Source organism: Palaemon carinicauda, chromosome 1 (genome assembly GCF_036898095.1).
Source record: "Palaemon carinicauda isolate YSFRI2023 chromosome 1, ASM3689809v2, whole genome shotgun sequence".
Classification (NCBI taxonomy): domain Eukaryota; kingdom Metazoa; phylum Arthropoda; class Malacostraca; order Decapoda; family Palaemonidae; genus Palaemon; species Palaemon carinicauda.
The window spans coordinates 145,078,997-145,098,599 of record NC_090725.1 but is presented as its reverse complement, the minus strand read 5'-3'; the positions used below and the strand labels follow the sequence as shown (position 1 = coordinate 145,098,599).

Genomic DNA, 19,603 nt, shown 5'->3' with positions numbered 1-19,603 from the left:
TCCTTATTTTAAAGGATAGAAATTTTATATTTATGTAAGACCATAACAAATTTTGGAATTAATTTTGATATTTGTATCTGTAAACCCAAGTTTTTTAAAGTTAAACTTCCCCCTCAACCACCCCTCGGTCCTGTGCTGAAGGTCAAAATTGAGGAGTCGCCACATGTCATTAACTACCTCACTGACGATTTCAATGACTGTTTTAGGTCCACTGAATACATTCCATGTTCATAAGGAACCAAGTTTGTAAAGCTAGAAAAAATACAAATCACTTCCTAAATGTATTATTTTCCAACATTCAATCTGGCATGTTTTCATTTTTGTCTTTGTTGGGCATTCATTGCTGTTCATGATGTGAAAGCATTAGAAAAGTGTCATTTTCACTGTTCATAATGTGAAAGAATTAACAAAGAGTTTTCACCACTGTGCAGGATGTGAAAGAATTATAAAAGAATCTTCATCACTGTTCTTGACATGAAAGAATTAGAAAAGAAACTGGAAGTTTGCATTGCATCTATAGCAATTTGATGTGTCTTTGTGAACGATAGCTATCTTTTGTAAACTATCTTCCCTAATGTCATCTGTTGGTGAAAGTTGGAAATAAATTGCCTTTTTTCCACGTTTAACAAAAGACACGGACTTAGTTTCCTGTTCAAGTTATTTCAAGTTGATATTTTTCTGCTGGAAATTGTGAAGTTACATTTTTATAGCTCACATTTTTTTGTGCATTTGAGGTGTAGAATGCACAGGATAATCAAAAAAAGAAATTAAGGAGAATAATGTGCCTCCACCCTTGTTATGGTAACTAAGAGGAAAATTGGTACCCTGAATTTTTTTTAGTACATTTCAATCATATTAGTATTGTTTCAAGCCTGATTAGCTTCAAATTCTTCTTATTAATCTGGATAGCATGTTGCATGAGCCTATCTTTCTTAGGAGCTTACCTCATCGTTCAGTTCAGAGCTACTACCTCTGAATTAAGAGTAAGTCTCTTCATAGATGACTGAATTTGATTATTATTTGAGTAATTAAATATTTTTAGTTGACCAGTGATACTAAAATTTCTTCAACCACCCCTCTCTAGTCTTGATGCCTAAGGGAAAAAAGGGTTGGATCTTATATCAGATTTGTGGGTGCTTTCCCTCGCTCACCTAATGACTATTTCTTACCTTGTTACTAAGCTTCAATGAACACACCCATCACATGGCAAAAGATATTCCCCATAAAAGACTTTAGTTTTTATATAGGGGAAAAATATAATTGTCTTAAAATTTTAGATTTGTTCATATCACACTCATCACTAATAATGTTTAAAACCATTTTTTCTTTTTGGAGATATTTAATCTTGAGGTTTTGAAGACAAAGGAAGGGGATAACTAAGAACTACTGTTAACTTGTGTATGTAATACACCGGGAGTTGGTAACTATCCACTTCATAGTTTCTTGTCTCAGCCCTGTAATAATTGCAATACAGTGATGACATCGAGGAAATCTAGAAAGTACTGGTCCTGGATTTTGCTTAATGTCTCCAGACAGCATAAAAAAGATACATAATACTTAAAAACTAAATTAACAAGAATGATAACAAAAACAATATTTACAGAAATATAAATAAAGTGATTGATCAAACATATAGACTATAGAAAAAAAAAGTCGGGAAAACTGTTCAACAGGTAGGAGCTGGTACACCATGCAAGGCTAAATACCATCCAGGATAGCCACTTCAGCAGAAGGGAGGACAGTTAGGATGGTTTTGAAAAGAAAATGAAACAGATATGGAAAAGACAACCTCTTGATAAACCACCAGGCATCCATGGCCCTTCTATTAAGCCTGCCAACACCATTTCAAATAAACAAGAGGAAGAAAAAAAAATAAGATAGAATAGTGTGCCCGAGTGTACCCTCAAGCAAGATAACTCTAACTGAAAACAGTGGAAGACCATGGTACAGAGGCTATGGCACTACCCAAGACTAGAGAACAAGGGTTTGATTTAGGAGTGTCCTTCTCCTAGAATAGCTGCTTACCATAGCTAAAGTCTCTCTTTTACCCTTACCAAGAGGAAAGTAGCCACTAAACAATTACAATACAGTAATTAGCCCCTTAAGCGAAGAAGAATTGTGATCTCATTGTTGTCAGGTGTATGAGGAAAGATGAGAACCTGTAAAGAATAGGCCAGACTATTCAATATATACTGTATGTAGACAAAGAAAAAATGAGCCATAACCATAGAGAGGGATCCAATGTATTATTGTCTGTCCAGTCAAAGGATCCAATAACTCTCTAGCGGTAGTATTTCAATGGGTGGTTAGTGCCCTGGCAGGCATAACAACTTTTATTTGTTTTCTATCTGATGGAATCCAGACATGGATGATTCTGTCTTTGATGGTCTTCTTACCATTATGGCTAAGATACAAGATGATAGAAAGGCCTACAAAGGCATAGAGTAAAGTTCAAACTATTTGCAGATAATACACAATTTTACTTCTCTATAAATGAAATATACAACACTACTGAAACTCTAAGCTGAAATCTTGCCATTGATAGGAATGGATGACAGTCAAACAACTAAATTAAATGAAAACAAAACTGAGTTCATGTGGGTTGGAAAGAAACAGCGTAAGAAGCTTGGGTGATATCCAAATAAACATTAATAAGAACTCTGCCCCGATATTTAGTGAAGTTCGTGATTTAGGCATATAGTGAACCCTCGTTTATCGCAGTAGATAGGTTCCAGACGCGGCCGCGATAGGTGAAAATCCGCGAAGTAGTGACATCATATTTACCTATTTATTTAACATGTATATTCGGACTTTTAAAACCTTCCCTTGTACGTAGTACTGTTAACAAACCACCCTTTAATGTACAGAACACTTAATGCATGTACTACAGCACCCTAAACTAAAACAGGCACAAATATTAAAGGCGATTTTATATCATGCGTTTCCTAAACACCTAAAAAGCACGATAAAAAATGGCAACCAATGTTTTGTTTACGTTCATCTCTGATCATAATGAAGAAACAAACTCATTTAGTGTACAGTACACATATATGTATAGGTTAGTTTTTGCATCGATTATATTGATTATACAGTACTGTATGTTGATTTTTTTATTACCAATGTTTTAGTTTACGTATTTTTCTTAGGACTTCCAAATGAAATGTTTTTCTTTATGACGCCGCCTGAAACGACGGCGTCATAAAGTACAGTACGCTCAGTAAACAACCACGCTCAGAACAAACAAGGCATTTAACGCGCATGATGATAGTGATAAATAATGATACAGTACAGTATTTACAGTAAAAGCATTTACAAAATATGTTACCTTACAAATATAATTTACCGTATCTATATAAAATCATACAGTACTGTACAGCACATACAGTATTGTACGTAGAAAAGCAGGAAAACAATTTACGAGAGAGAGAGAGAGAGAGAGAGAGAGAGAGAGAGAGAGAGAGAGAGAGAGAGAGAGAGAGAGAGAGAGATTGTTTTACGTACGTAAATGTAAATTTTAAACAAAAACAAATATGATAGGTTACAACATGTAGACTTTTAAAACCTTCCCTTTAACTTAATGCATACAGTACGTACAGTACTAAACTATAAAACAGGCACAAATACAGTTTTAGAATGTAAGAATATTAAAGTAAAAAATAAAGATTGTTACTGTACTCACCACGAAAGAAGTTGAAGAAAAACTTGAATGATGATGGCGATGAATTTGCTGCACAGTAGAAATGATGATGATGAAGCTGATGATGTGTTCTACTGTGCAGCCAGGTAGTATTTTACGTCTCTTCAGACGGAGGTGTCTTTTCCTGGGACACCTCTTCAACTTCTTCCTGGGAAACTTCTTCAATTTTTTCCGAAGGCGTACTAGCAGGAGGAACTGGCTCTTTTTTGCGAGGCTGGAAGAACATTGTGATCGGAAGTTGTTGCCGCTGCTTCTTTTTTCGATCCAAGAGCATTTTGTAGGGAGTCATGTCTTCATCGATCTTGTTGCAGAATTGCATCGAGCGAACCATATCCTCGTCCCACTCTTGCAACATTTCTTTCAACTCCTTCGCATGGTTGCAGGCCTTGGCAAGCTGTTCTAATGTTAAGCCCGTTTCTTCGACATTTTCTTGGGTCTCTTCCTGGGTTTCACTCTCTTCTTCGCTTGCCGATTTCGTCAGGTCTTCGAGGTCTGCGTCAGTTAGGGGCTGGGAATGGCAGTCCAACAACTCGTCGACGTCTTCAGTCGTCATGTCGCCAAACCCGTCACCTCCAATTATGGCAGCCAACTGCACAGATTTGCGTATTGCAGAGTGTTGGATTTCCGACGGACTAAATACCTTGTCGTCGTAAACAATCTCGGGCCACAACTTCTTCCAGCTCGCATTCACGGTTGCAGGTTTCATCTCTTGAAGTGCCTTTTGAATATTCTGCAGGCACGTGGCTATGGTGTACTGCCGCCAGTACGCCTTCAAGTTAAAATCTTCATCCTCATCATCTTGGGCAGCATCCACACACGCAACGAGGTCCGCCAAGGTGTTCTTCGTGTAGAGGGCCTTGAACGCCCTGGTAACCCCCTGGTCCATCGGTTGAATTAATGACGTGGTGTTGGGTGGCAGGAACTCAACCTGAATGCCCTCATGCGACAGGTCAGTTGCGTGTCCACCAGCGTTATCCATAAGGAGAAGGATCTTGAATGGCAAGCCCTTCTCTACGAGATATTTGCTGACTTGCGGGATAAAACACTGATGGAACCAGTTGGAGGTCAGCATCTTCGTAATCCATGCTTTTTGATTATGCATCCAGTACACGGGAAGGAGATTCTTATTTTTATTTTTCAAAGCGCGGGGATTTTTCGACTTATAAATAAGCCCCGGCTTTAGCAAAAATCCAGCAGCATTGCCACACATCACGAGGGTAACGCGATCCTTGAATGCTTTAAAGCCAGAGGCTTTGGCTTCCTCTTTGAACAGGAAAGTTCGCGACGGCATTCTCTTCCAAAACAAGCCGGTCTCATCCATATTAAAGACTTGTTCCGGCTTGTATCCACCTTCGGCGATAATATTCTTGAACGTCTGGTTCACGTAAGTTTCAGCAGCGGCAGTGTCAGCAGAAGCAGACTCCCCATGCAGGGAAACGCTTTTCAGGGCGAAGCGTTTCTGAAACTTCGCGAACCATCCTTTGCTGGCGGAAAAACGTTTCTGAGGCTGGGAATCAGTGGATGTCCCTGGTTGAGGATCATCTGCATCATCATCATCTTCAGCATGGTTGCCGTCGTCGTCTTTAGGTTCCTTTGCAGCAAAATTCTCATATAAGCTCAAAGCCTTTGTTTGGATGGTGTTCGTATCCAACGCTATGTTCTTCTTCCGGCAGTCGGCAATCCACACAGCTAAAGCACCTTCCATGCGTACGATCGTTTTATTACGCGTTGTAACGACTCGCTTCGCTGATCTGCTAAAGGTGATTGCAGCCGTCTTTTTAATGTTCGCCTCGTCCTTCTTGATATAGCGAACAGTAGATTCGTTGATGCCAAAATGGCGCCCAGCGGCCGCGTAACTTCTACCATCTTTTAACATATCGAGAAGCGTAACCTTCTCAGCTATCGTCATCATCCTTCGGTGGCGTTTAGGCTCACTACCAGCCTTAAGAGAAGCAGAACGCTTGGGAGCCATTACAGTAGGATTTGACAAAAAGTTCAACTTAAAAAAGTCGCACACAGCACAGATTCACAAACTTAAGAACGTCTACTCAGCGATACGCGGTAAGAGAAAGTGGACGATCCAGCCCCGCGAGAACCTAGATGCTGCGGGTAGGAGATGATGGCAAAACACCAATCACAGGTTAGATAACAAAACTTGAGTTCTGATTCGTCATCTATCAGCGCTTGAACCAATCACAACCCGTCTTACAGTATATGATGCGTAGGTTACCAACTCATAGAAGATGCCCCACGCATACCGAACGTACGTAGATTAATAATACCGTAATAGTAATAAATAATGATAATAATACAGTACAGTACTGTAATAATAATAATAATGATAATAATAACAATCATAATTTTATTAACAACAACAACAATAATACAGTAATAACAATATTTAATAGCTTTACATATGCTACAGTGTTTTATTCATTTGTAGGGTGTGTGTGTGTGTCTCTCTCTCTCTCTCTCTCTCTCTCTCTCTCTCTCTCTCTCTCTCTCTCTCTCTCGTACGCTTATTCGAAATGTGATTTTTGCAACAAAGAATATTACTGTATTGGATGCAGTACAGTACTGTACTACGTACGTATACATACAAAAGATTCATGGAAAAGAAGCACATCCATTACATTTGTAGTACTGTACGTACAGTAGTAGTCAACAGCAGCCTTACTGTACACCATTCTAATACGTATTGTATGACTGCATCTGATTTGCGTTTCATGTTCGATTTAATTTTACTACGTACTGTATACAGTACATTATCGTATGATCACATTCTCTTTTCGTGTTTTATTTCTTTCTGTGCTGAATTATATATCATATGTAATGCAATGAACAATCAGTAAGAGCAGATATTACTAATTACAGTATTAATGGAATTACAGGTAACAAAATATCGTATTTGGTTGTCTTCAGATTTCGCGGTATTTTCGAATTTTCCGGAAAATCCGCGATATGTATATATATATGGGTTATGGAAAAAACCCGCGAAGTGGTGAATCCGCGATTGTCGAACCGCGAAGTAGCGAGGGTTCACTGTATCTCTTGACTGTAACTTGTTTTTCAATGTCCAAATAATGTAGTAAAAACTGCTGGTTATCATCTTAGAAACATTGGTTTTATAAAGGAGTACCTGGATGAACATTCTGTAAAGAAACTTGTGATTAACTGTTATTACCAGGAATGGCTACTGTAACTCCACCTATAATTTACCAAAAGTGCAACTTAAGAAATTACAAAACATAATAAACAGAGGAGCAAAACTGATAAAAGGTGTCCCACCCTGAGAAGGATCACTCCTATACTAATTGACTTGCACTGGCTGCCTATTAAAGCAAGAATTGAGTTTGAAATATGTAAAATAACCCATCAAGTTATCAGAACCAGACCTCCAAAATATCCAAGAGAATTGGTGTATATTGTACAGTCAACAAATTGTGTTGACACAAGAATAGTTACAGATGGTTTCAAATTATTGGAACCTAGATATATGTCTACTATAGGCTCTAGACTCTGGCCCAAGACTATACAATAAGATCCCACCAGACATCCGAAAGACTGAGGATATTAAGGCATTTAAGAGGAAACTGAAGACTTTCTTGTTCTGTAAGTGCTTCGATAATGTGGATTTGACAATAAACAAGAAGAGTGCCGTGTGTAGTGTTGAATATTTTGCACTGTGAAGGTCCTGTAGAGAGTAGGGTTCCACTGATGTATAGGACCGGAAAAGCAGCCCTTAAAGTAAGCAAGTAAGGGAGGTCGGGGGAATCCCCAGGTCAGTCCAGAAGCTCAAGTTTTTTGTCTTTTTTTTTGCCTTCTTCCCTTTGACACGGTACCCATCTTGCATAAAGATATGTATGTGCAGGTTTCCCTTGAAGGGTAACTAGTAATTCTTCAACACTTCTACATACAGCACCTATCCTCATTCATTGTTGTACTTATCAATAAGAAATAAACATAAAACCCCTGTTCCCTCCCTTTCTGCTAAAATTCCCCCATATTTGCTGTTGTTGCAGTAAATGATGGAGTGGAAGCAGATATACATCAGAGAGTGAATGAAGGATGCAAAGTGTTTGGGGGCAGTGAAGGGAGTGGTAAAGAATAGAGGGTTAGGCATGAATGTATAGAGTTCTGTATGAGAAAGTGATTGTACCAACTGTGATGTATGGATTGGAGTTGGGAATGAAAGTGACGCAGAGACAGAAATTGAATGTGTTTGAGATGAAGTGTCTGAGGAGTAGGGCTGGTGTATCTCAAGTAGATAGTGTTAGAACGTACTAGTGAGGGTGATAACGGGTGTAAGAAATGATTTAGCAGCTAAAGTGGATATGAATGTGTTGAGGTGGTTTGGCCATGTTGAGAGAATGGAATATGGCTGTCTGCTAAAGAAGGTGATGAATGCAATAGTTGAATGGAGAAGTACAAGAGAAAGGCCAAGGTTTTGGTGGATGGATGGAGTGAAGAAAGCTCTGGGTGATAGGAGGATAGATGTGAGAGAGGCAAGAGAGCGTGCTAGAAATAGGAATGAATGGCGAGCAATTGTGCCGCAGTTCTGTTAGGCCCTGCTGCTTCTTCTGGTTGCCTTGGATGACCGCGGAGGTAGCAGCAGTAGGGGATCTAGCGTTATTAAGCTTCATTTGTGGTGGATAACAGGGGAGGGTGGGCTGTGGCACCCTAGCAGTACCAGCTGACCTCGGTTGAGTTCCTCGTCAGGCTGGTAGCGTAGAGAGGAAAGGTCCCCTTTTTTTTTATTTGTTTGATGTCGGCTACCCTCCAAAATTGGGGGAAGTGCCTTGGTATATAGATAGATAGATAGATAGATTGTGGTGTAAGCAGCATGCTTCAAAGTCTTGACTGTATACTTGAGTCAAATCGACTTAAGCATCTAGGTCTCTTAACCATCTTCCCAGCACTTTATGTTACATAGAAACATGATTCATTGCTGAATACTACTGTAGACCAGTCATTCTCAGTCCAACCTTGATACTTCTTGCTAAAATTAAGCCTCCTCTTCTTAATTGCATCAGATAGCAAAGGCTTCTTAGTTGGTATGTAACAGGGAAGACCGAAATCCTTCCTAAGTTGATGTTGTATGGTGTGTTCTGACACTTCTCCCAACAGTTCAGAGTTCTGTTGCTTCAATTCATAGCTGGTAATACATGTACTTGGTTTTACCATTAAAATCTGCTTTAACAAGTTTTTCGTCTGGTCAGTAGTTTTCCTTAGATGCCCAGACCCTTTCTTTCTTTGCATTGCACCTCCCCTCATCTCTTTTACACCAAATGTAGACCATATTTTTAGGGACTCCTAACTCCTTTGTTATAGCTGTCATTGACTTACATTCTTTTTACATAGTCTCAATTTGTGTCCTCTTGACAACAGAATCTGATTTACCTGTCATGTTAGTTTAAATGGTACATAGGAGCACTCGATATGCAAGTACAAAATTACATTGATCATATGCCTGGCTGACAGTCAGCATAACATCTCCTCCTCTGGTTCAAGGACAATCGAATGGCCTTTTGTAGGCAGCAACGTTGCCGCCTTGACCACACTCAGTGGGGGTAAATGCAATGTTGCTATTGTAGTCGCATTGAATTTCTGCAAGCGCTTAGTTATGTTTTCAAGAAACACTTGTTTCCTTAAAAGTTGACTCAGTAGGGGAAGGACATTTGACTCTAAATTTGATACATATTTAAAATCTTATTGTTCAAGGATTAAATAAAAAAAAAATCATTCTATATTTTATTTATGGTAATTTTGCATTCGTTATCAAAGCTTAATTACCAACATTCAAAGCAATGTTATAGTTTTTTTTTTTTTTTTTTTTTTTACAAAGAAATGTTGTCGTAGTCAGCGTGGCCACAGAGAGATGCTAGATATTGTTTTTGACCACGTTTTGAAAAAAAAAAAAAAAAAAAAAAAAAAAACAGCACCACTGGAAGGTAGGGGAGCTCTGCTGCTTGGAGCTGCATTGCCAAATATACAATGATTATGTTTTATCTGCCTTGTACTGGTTGGAAAATGCAAATTTGTTCCTACACGAATGCAAGCCATCGTCCTTTACTTAGGAGAATAGATAACAGCGAAACTGGAACATGCCTGTTAAAATTATGAGGTGTAAACAACCAACAGGTAGTTACCTGTCCAAAGCAGGGAGGTAATGCCCTCCTAGCTAACTGGCAACTCTCTTAGATTTCAGCTGTCAGTAAGTGCTCACATTCTCACTGACTGAAAAATTTACTAATAATTTATACTTTTTCTCTTTCCGGTGTTTTTGCTTTGAGTCTTTGGTTTTTAGGATGCTGCCTGTTATACAGAAATGCCTGGGAGTGTCGCCCAAGACCTGCGGCACTTTTGTGAGTACTCCAGAGGTGGATTATCATCGGTTGTATCCTCAATATTGAGGGCATACCTGTACACTAGTATCACCGTGTAATGATTGTCGGAAGTGGTCATCCTCCCACTGGTAGAAATATGGCAGGAGGAGGAAGAAGAAGCCGAGGGATTTATTACCTTTGGGGTTATCCTCGAAGTCAAATACAGTCCCGGCGGCTTCTTCCACTCGCGGTGCTCTTCCGTGTGACACTTTTCCCTTGGCTTCCTCAGAGGCCAATCGAATAAGATTGGTGGCCCTTCAACTTTGGGGCAATCCCTTGGGCAAGGGGGTCCTTCTTTATTTCAGAGGTCTGATGCTCTTCCAGTGCTGTGGTCCTCTTTTAGCATCCAGAGTGCCCTATCAGAGAAGAGACTGCAGCAAGCCCTTGTGCCCAGACACTTTCCAGAGGTCATCGCCCCTTCAATATCTGCTGAGGAGATCACTCGTTATTCCGTCGTCTGCAGAGGATGAGCTTAGTCCTGCCTTCCTGAGCTTCAGTCCCATCCTTCTGGAGTAGGAGCCTAGACCTGCCCTTCAGAGTGGTTTCTTTCTTCCTTGAAGGATGACTCGCCGGCTGGATGACTAGCTCCAAAAAGCCCCTCTAGACGAGCTTCTCCTTGGGACTCCCCTTGGATCAGGCTCCTGCTTCTATTACTTCACCTGATCCCTCCTCTCGTAGACGCAGAGCTTTTCCAACGTGAACAACTTTCACGCAATCTTCTCCAGGGAGCTCTTCCTCTCCCCGTCACGTACATCATCGGGACGTGCTTTTGGACGCTCGTGGACTCGTCAGTCCTCTGATCTTTGGTATTCTTCTATTTTTCTCATCAAATTTCTCCTGTTGAACGATCTCCAGTAAATTTTTCTCCATGATGCGTAATACCTCGTTATGTGTCTTCAAAGTGCACTTCGCCTTGCCTTCCTTCTGCAAAGCAAGGTCTTTTGACCACCCCTTAGAGGACAATATTCGTTTGCCTCACGATCGTTGTCAACGTTAACTGTCGGATTGCGCTGTTTGTCCTCAAAGCTAATTTCTCGCAGCTCCCCCTTTTTGTGCCAGTCATGAGGATTGTGATCGCCAACAAGCTTTGATGACATTCTCGAAGCGCTCTCCACCTAATTTTCACAAGCTCTTGTCATCTGATCGCCATAAGCGCTCTTCTCCCGATGAAGTAAGTTCTGAAGATCATGCTCTGGGCAAGGAAGCCATTCGTCTGCAGGACGTTCCAGGCATCCTTCGGAGGATCAGCCCAGACTCGCCATGAGGTACCAATTTCCAACACGCACAACGCATACCAAAGATATCCCCTCGGCCTAGATGCCATCTCCTTCAGAGGAGGGATCATACTAGTTTCACTCCCAAGCAAGATTGGGAGCTTCAAGGAGGGAGATTTATGCTTCTGCCCTCTCTTTGTCAAGCAAAATCCCCATCAGGTTGAGTTCCAGAAAGCCTAGCAGGAGCAGATTTCATGTCACACCCCAAAATTGTGACACGCATCCATACCCACAGTGGGTCATTTTCTCCAAGGGAAATCTCATGGGTGGAGAATTAACTTCTGTCCCCAATTGAGGTTTCAGCAAAACAATCTCCTCCAGACAAGAGACAAAAGGCAGACATTCGGCTGGATAACCACCCTCCTGACAACGTTGCTCCTGAAGATCGGAGAATGACGTTGAGTTATCTTTCCCTTCGCAGCCGGTGCCCGCAGAAAGGAGAGTAAAGATTGGAAGACCGCTCCCACGATCTCTCGATCTCTGAATCTGAGGCTCTCCCATCTGCTCCAGATCATGAGGATCCCAGATCAAGATGCAGCAGTTTGCCCTTCCTCCTCCCATCAATCCAGGGAGGACGACACAGATTAAGAAGGGAAGACTGACTTGACGTTCCTGAGGGTGCTGGGTTTTATAATTAAAGTTAACAGCCTAGGAGAGGCAGTCGCCTCTCCCCCGAAGGGCAGGAGGTTTGCCATAGATCTTCTTTGCCGTGCCCCTAGCATTGCGAGATCCAGACTGAAGCTCACCCTGGTTGGTCTTAGCTAGGGAAGCATTAGATAAGGTAGAGGCCCAAGTCTCCGGTAACAAGGATTCTCTTAGGGTGGGGAGATTCTTCCTCTTGATTTTTGCAGAATTTACTGAACAAAGGGAATACTACTGCACACATGAGGCTCTCGCCTACCCTCTTCCACTTGATCTTGCAGTGGCAACCATGACACCGAATTGCTTGTCAGATTGTAAGTAGTTCCAGTTTCATTCTCTATGGCAGAGGCGTCTGATATGGAAATTACGGCCATGGCTATTATGCAAGCAGTTGCTTCTTGGATACTGCAGATAGCGGGTTGGGTACAGTCAGTTCCTAGCCGACGCTGAGGACCTAAACAGACCCTAGCAAGAAACAGGCCCCTAATGACATTGCCCTGACAGGAGGTATGGTGGGGGAGTTTTTGTTGCACCAAGTGGCTAACCAGTGGGGCAATTGGGTGCTCAAGTGTCGTGAGGCTGACTTAAAAGTTCCACAAGTGGATCGGTCTCTGAGAAGAGTCAACTCCTCTTTCAAGGAATAATCTCTCTTCTCACCAGCAGGGTATAGCTTGTGGTGGAAAAATGGACTCAATCTTACAGAGGTGGTGTCTTTTCTTCAACCCCAGCCTTCGACATTAGAAAAGGGGAAAGTGACCACTCAATCATCACAGGTTCGAAGACCAGTGCAGGAAGAAGGGACTCTCCCGCAGCAGGCCATCCTCAAGACCTCGTCGACATAACTTTTCCCCTCCCGGTAAAACGAGGGTCGCAGTAGAAGTAGGGGAAAAGAAGAGGAAAATACCATCAGTAGGATGGGCGTTCCCCTACCTTACCACCATCGTAGAGATGCCTGAAGGCCTATTAGAGGTGGTGGTGGATCTAAGGGCTGAGAAATGGACGGTTGAGGTCATTCAATCCGGATACTTCCTCCTGTTCATCAGATCTCCCCCTACTCTGATTCCACCCCTGGCAACATCATCATATCGCCAGGGGTCGACAAAAGCTCTTGCTTTGCATAAGGGTGCACTTCAGGAGGTTGACATGAGCTCGCTAAGCTTCTTCAGTAGACTTTCTTGTAAGGAAGGCGTCTGGAGGCTGGAGACCGGTCATTGACCTCTCAACACTCAACAAGTTGGAATAGCTTATTTAGAATTTGGAAGTGGTTTCCATTAGTACATTTTTTCTCACTCACGAGTGTGTTGACTATAATGATGAAACTTTACTGTGAAGTACAATTTATCTTGCTGAGAATACAGGGATAAATGGCAATGCTGAAATAAAATCTACAATAATACCTCAGTTAGTGAGTTATTCAGAGTATGAGAAAATCGGTATGCCAGCATCAAATTTTAATTTGGTGTATGAGCATTGTATCGGTCTGCTATCAAAAACTTCCCTCCATATTTACCTTTTTGTGAAAAAATTACTAACGAGACTAGCATGCGATGCACTGAAAACTGATGTCCAGGAACCATTCACTACCCATGCAATGTTCACAGGATTTTTACACCATTTTGTTTTGCCTTTGCTCACCCCCCCCCCTTTCTCAGACCTCAACTTTTTCACTCTCTCTGCAGTACTTATAGTAGCATCACCTTATGTTATGTTATGAGTGCTTTTGCCAGTGGTTTTTTGTAAAGTTGTGACTGCATGTTTTTTATAGAATTGTGATTGATGTTGTTACTTTTAACGATATAGATATATACAATACAACATCTCAACAATTAATTCGCTTTTTCTTTTTCTTTTGTTACACGTGTGTTTACATGCAGTTCCTGGTCCCAAAGGCCGATCCTACTGTACCTTCATATCGTCCATTGAGACGGACCCTCACCTCCTGTGCCGCTTGCCGGGGCCATCAGTGTTCTTGGGATGACACCTGTGTTGAGTGTCGGGAGTGGCCTGCCTCCTATTGGGAGAGGTTTGTGCGTAAGAAAAAGAAGAAGACTAAGCGCGATCTTTCACATTCGGGGTCTTCCTCAAAATTGAAGAAATCGTGGGCCTCTGCTTCATCTACCCCCGATCTCTTTCAGAAGCTGCTCTTCTGTCAGGCCCTACCGGGGCTTGGCTGAGAAGCAGCGCAGGGCTTGTGACTCCAGGTTAACCCTGTGGGTTAGGTGAAGGCATTGACTCCCCCAGTGAGTTGACTTCTTCCCTTCCCCCAGGGAGCGCCTGCTCTTTCTCGGATCTGTATCCTTTTGGCCATTGCTGGGCATCGATGGTCCCTCTTCGAAGGAAGCTCTCTTCGAGCTCCTTCAGTTGGGAGTGGAGAAAAGGCAGTCATCTCCTTCCTTCGCAGAGGTTGATCCTCCTTGTGTGGGCGCAAGCGCTGCTGCCTGTCGGTCAGGCTCTGTCTGTTTCCGACGCCGAGGAGTTTGCTGATCCACCATGGGCGGTGGCAGAGCATTCTCCGTGGCAAGTTTCCCCTTCTGGGGAACGAGTCTCTCGTTCGATAGTGAAGACCTCCTCTTGGCATTGGCGGTCCCCGTACGCTTACGGTTCTCCTCCAGGGGCGGAGGGAGAGCCTTGTCTTAAGCGATGTTCTCGTTCAGGAGAACAAACCTTCCCTTTGGAGGAGGTATCTCTCGAGCTGGATCAGTCTCCCTCTCGGGGGGAGTCTGCTCTACATTCCTCTTCAGAGGATAGTAGGGTGGAAGGGTTTGTGACCCCTTTCCATCCCGGACGTTCTCCTCCTCGGGCTATGAGGAGACGTCTTTTTGAACCTGCTGAGTCTCGTGACGATCACCCTTTGAGCTGGCGTGATCGTGAGTCTTCGGGCTCTCATGTTGAACTTTTGGGTTCTCGTGACTTGGAACTTTTGAGTTCCAGTTACGCTGAGCCTCCGGGCTCTCATAGCGAGGGTTATACTGAGCCCTCGGGCTTTCGTTCCATCAGTCACACTGAACCCTCTGGTTCTCGTGACAGGGATACCTTTGGTCTCCCGTTACACTGACTATTCGGGGTCTCATAACCCTGGTTACGGTGAGTACTCTGGCTCTCGTGCATCTCGTTACGCCGACCTTTTGTGGCCTCATGGAAGGGAAACCTTGATTTCATGTTGTGCTGACCCTTCGGGGTCTCGCAACCCAGGTTACGCTGAGCCCTCGGGCTCTCATGCCTTTCGTCATGCTGAGCCTTTGTGCTCTTGTGGCAGGGAAACTGTGGTATCCTCTTGTGTTGACCCTTATGGGTCTTGTAACACTGGTATCTCTATGCCTCTGGGCTCTTGTACCGGTCACTACGCTGATTCCTTGGGTTCTAGTTGCAGGAGTTCTCTCCTCATCGCATGAATCCTAGGGGTTCATGCAATCATGCTGAACCTATCGGTTCTCATGACCATCGTCATGTAGAGTTTCACTCTCATGACCGAGTGTCTTCGGATCATCGTGTGGAGCTTCAGGGCTCACGTGACTGGCGCTACGCTGAACCCCCGGGTTCTCTCAGCTCTCGTCCTGTTATCCATCCTACAGGAGTTAGTGACAAGGTTCCTCAGGATCCTCGTCGCGTGGATTCTTATGGGTCACGTGACTGGAGTTTACGCTCTACGGTTCCTCCCCCTCCTGGTTTTCTACCTCTTGCTCCAGCTCAATCTCGTGCTGCGTCATACAACAGAACAGCATCGTGCGATGCGTTTAGAGCGTCAGTGCTTGACATTCCTACGTCTCGTGCTAGAAAGGGTTCTCACGGTCTGCCATCCTCTCGAAACCTTCCTTGCCCCATCCCAGTGGTTACCTCATCCTTGGACGAAATACCATTGCCGTTTTTGGCTGCAGAAGGTAACTCCTCCTGGGTAACCCTTCCACCAGGAGAGACATCCATCAGTCTCTCCAGTCTCAAGGGCTGCCTTCATCTCAGAGACGTCAGTTGCCCATGTGACAACGCCTAGACCCTATCCCTAAGGGTAGGCCTGCACCAATCTTGCCTACTGGGAAGCCTCTTACAGGCAAGAGGGCTAAGAAACCTTCCAAAGTTCCTAAGTCCAAGGATCCGTGTATTCTTGAGGACCTCCCTCTCAGTTCTTCAGAACCCCGCGACCCTCCATGGCTTCGAGCATTATTCAATGTAATGCATTATCCGTCACAGGTCACTCCCCGCTCCCAGTCCTTAGAAGGCACTCCAAGGATTCCTTTGCTGCCACCTCTCGTCCCTGGGGCTTCCCCTCCTGCCGACCTTAAGAGGAGTTCGAAGGATTCCTCTCCTGTGGGTCCTTCTGGTAAGGAGAAACCCTTCTCCCCTCGCAAGAGACCTTGGGAAGAGTGTGCGCAAGAAATCCAAGGTAGCCCATTGCAGTTCAAGGTCCCACAGGCCAGACCCTGTTTTCACCTCCCAAGGAAAACAGGGTAATCTGCTACAGGGACTCCTTTCGTCCCTCCCCAATCGAGATAGTGCCTAAGGAGGTACGACCTGTCACTGAGCATGATGTGCTCCCTCCGGAGGCGAAATACCATCACGCTCGCAGACCAGCAGAGCCTTCCAGGCCCTCACTGACAGAAGAACACCTTCCTTAGGGCAGGGAGCCAAAGAATTTATTTACCATCCCTAAATTCTCAGCTAGGCTTCCTCTTCACTGCCTCCTATGTACCGGAAGCAAGCACTTCCTCAGCATTTTGGTAAATAAATTACAGCTACAAAACTTGTTACTGAACAATTAAAGTTTATTCATTCTATAAAGTAAGTTCACATACATATTAACACCAATGAGTCTTGCTTGTATTACAATAGAATAGCTTAAACATACAGTATGAGTGTGTAGATGAAAACATTTGGGTTATTTATTGACATATCACCATTGAATATTAATTGTATTACTGATCAATAAAAGTTACTGTTAAAAATATGCCCTAGTTGAAGTAAATTGGATGTTTATGCATGATAGAAAACGTACCTCTTTTTAGTAGGGGTAACTCTTAATAGTACAGTGCATGCGGACTGTATATTTCTTATATATACAGTAGTGTACTGTATTATTTTCCATTTCTTATTGCATTATGTTCTAATAACTACTTCATTGGCAGGTATTAACAGTTAGGTTAGGTGTATTGAATGATTCAAATGTATTTGGCTGTATTTCATTGTGGTTATAGCTTTTATTATAAAATTTAATGTGGTGTTTTTGTAGGGCTTGGAATGAATTAGGCGTTTTACATGTAAAATGTGACTCATCATACGAAAAAATCATGATACGAAAGCCACTCCGGAACCAATTAATTTCATATCTAGAGGCCTTACTGTATTTGATGTGCACACCTTGTGAAGCAGTTCCCAGGTGCAATGAGTGTGACTATTTAACCACAAAACACATTTTTATCAATTGTAAAGTTTTTAAGAGAGAAAGCGACATGTCTTAGTGAGAAAAGTTTTATTGACCTTTTATCAGACACAGGGAATTTCTTTGTGTTTAGAATTTTAACTTTTTTAAGAAACATACAGTAGGTTTTATAGATAAAATTTAGATTCCTATTTGTCACAGATTTTTACTCATAATTCATTTACTTTTTATACATTATATTTGATATATATTTGTATCCATCATATTTAATGTGCATTTTATTTTATTCATTTATTTACCTTTAATATGAAAAAAATATTTTTCTTCCTGATGTTAATCAGGCCAGCTCTGTAAGAGTCGAGTCTGACTCATTGGGCTGGTTAAACTCCCCCTTTGATACTTCTAATGTAGTTTAGCCATTTTCCCATAATTAATACATCTGGTGAAGTTCTTATATTTATATTGAATGAAGCTCTGTTAAGAATAATGAGGAAATTTAATTTATTTAAAGATTGAAATCAGTATTCATTTTAGTCAAGAATTCTTTTTGTAGCTTGATGTGAATGCTATGGTTTAGCTCCAGTATCAATCCTCATTTAATTAATGTGTAATTGGTGTTAAATGCAATATTCTCAGGTGAATTCCTGTACAGTACTTAACATTTTGTTTTTTTCTTCTCTAGGTGACGTATCAATTAAAAATTTTGACTACAGCCATCTTCTCTTGGGTTATTCTTGGGAAACGGCTCACTCCTTTGCACTGGCTTTCGCTCTGCTTCCTTATGCTGGGAGTATCATTGGTTCAGGTAACTGTTGGAGGGATTTGATATTATAATGAAGGTAATATAAATTGGTCGTTAATTTTTTTTTTTTGTCAAGAAGAATTTAGCTTATATATTATACAATACTGTATTAAATTTTTATGATAGTATATAAGTAAATAAACCAGAGGGCTATAATAGTAATTGAAACATTTTAAATACAGGGGTGAATAAAAAGGCTCATTAAAGAATACAGTAGAGTACAGTACAGTCAGCCCTTGATATTCATGGGTTCTATCATCGTGGATACGGCCATTTGCTATACAGAGAACCGTATAACATATTGAATAAAAGTTGACCCTTTCGCAATTTCGCGATAAGTACTCTCATGAGCTGACGTTTTCAAATCGACCATGCTTCCTTTGCATCTGGCCTTCTTTGCAAGACAGGCAGACAGACAGACAGACAGACTGTCCACCAAAACAAAAACATCTTTTTGCCTTTATTAATTAAAGAAAGTGCATTAAAAATAGATTCATTTATTACATATGAATAATAATTGTAGGCTTATATTTTATTCGAGTGTTTGTATGTCATTACTAAGGTGTATGAGGGTTGCCAGATTCCCCTATACAACTTTATCTTAGTGTAAAGATGCGGGGGGATTTTTAAGAGCCTTTTTCAAGAAGAAAATGTCTTATGACAGGGGAAATACAGTATTTGATCTACAAACATTACAACCTAAGGGACAGTTGATAGAGTCATTCTAAATTCATAAAGGAATAACAAAAGTAGATTACAACAATCTATTCACCCTTAGTACAAATTAATCCAGAAGCAACGGATACAAATTGAAATTAAAAAGATACAACACCAATCAATGTGGCAGTTTCTTTACATACAAAATAGCAAATACATGGAATAGACTTCCAGCGTATGTAGTAAACAGTAACACAGTAAATGAATTCATGAATAAGTTAGAGAAGATCATGAGAACTCTCTTGAGTGCTTAAAGTGAATCACTCTACCCAAGAGCAAATGGAGTCTCCACAGATGGACTATTAAGTCTTTGAGACATCCAAAATCCTTTTAACTCCTTGTAACTCACTCTCTCACACACATACACACTCTCTCTCTCTCTCTCTCTGTCTGTCTGTCTGTCTGTCTGTCTGTCTGTCTGTCTGTCTCTCTCTCTCTCTCTCTCTCTCTCTCTCTCTCTCTCTCTCTCTCTCTCTCTCTCTCTCTCTCTCTCTCTCTCTCTTATGCTTGAATTATTTTCTAATAGAAAAATTGTTATTTCAATGAAGAAAAATAAGGAATTTAGAGTTTATATGGAATTATTGGTAAACGTCCTTTTCTGTTAATGAAAAAATTAATACACTTTTATAAAATAAATCTTTGTTCTGACACTAAATACAAACCCTTGCTATTTACTGTATATAGATTATACTTTTGGGGAAGCTGGAAGACAAG

The 19,603-nt window shown here is 41.6% G+C and overlaps 1 protein-coding gene across 4 annotated transcripts in view; it reads left to right on the top strand.

Moving 5' to 3' along the window:
* Positions 1–19,603, top strand: part of LOC137652381 (UDP-N-acetylglucosamine transporter-like) — a 188,722-nt gene that overhangs the window by 97,912 nt on the left and 71,207 nt on the right. For 3 of the 4 annotated variants that reach the window (XM_068385772.1, XM_068385766.1, XM_068385780.1), the window contains exon 4: positions 18,053–18,175. The exons of the other annotated variant lie outside the window; for it this stretch is intronic. In XM_068385772.1, the coding sequence (XP_068241873.1) occupies positions 18,053–18,175 (123 nt within the window). The remainder of the gene's footprint in view (positions 1–18,052; positions 18,176–19,603) is intronic. 4 annotated transcript variants of the gene reach the window in all.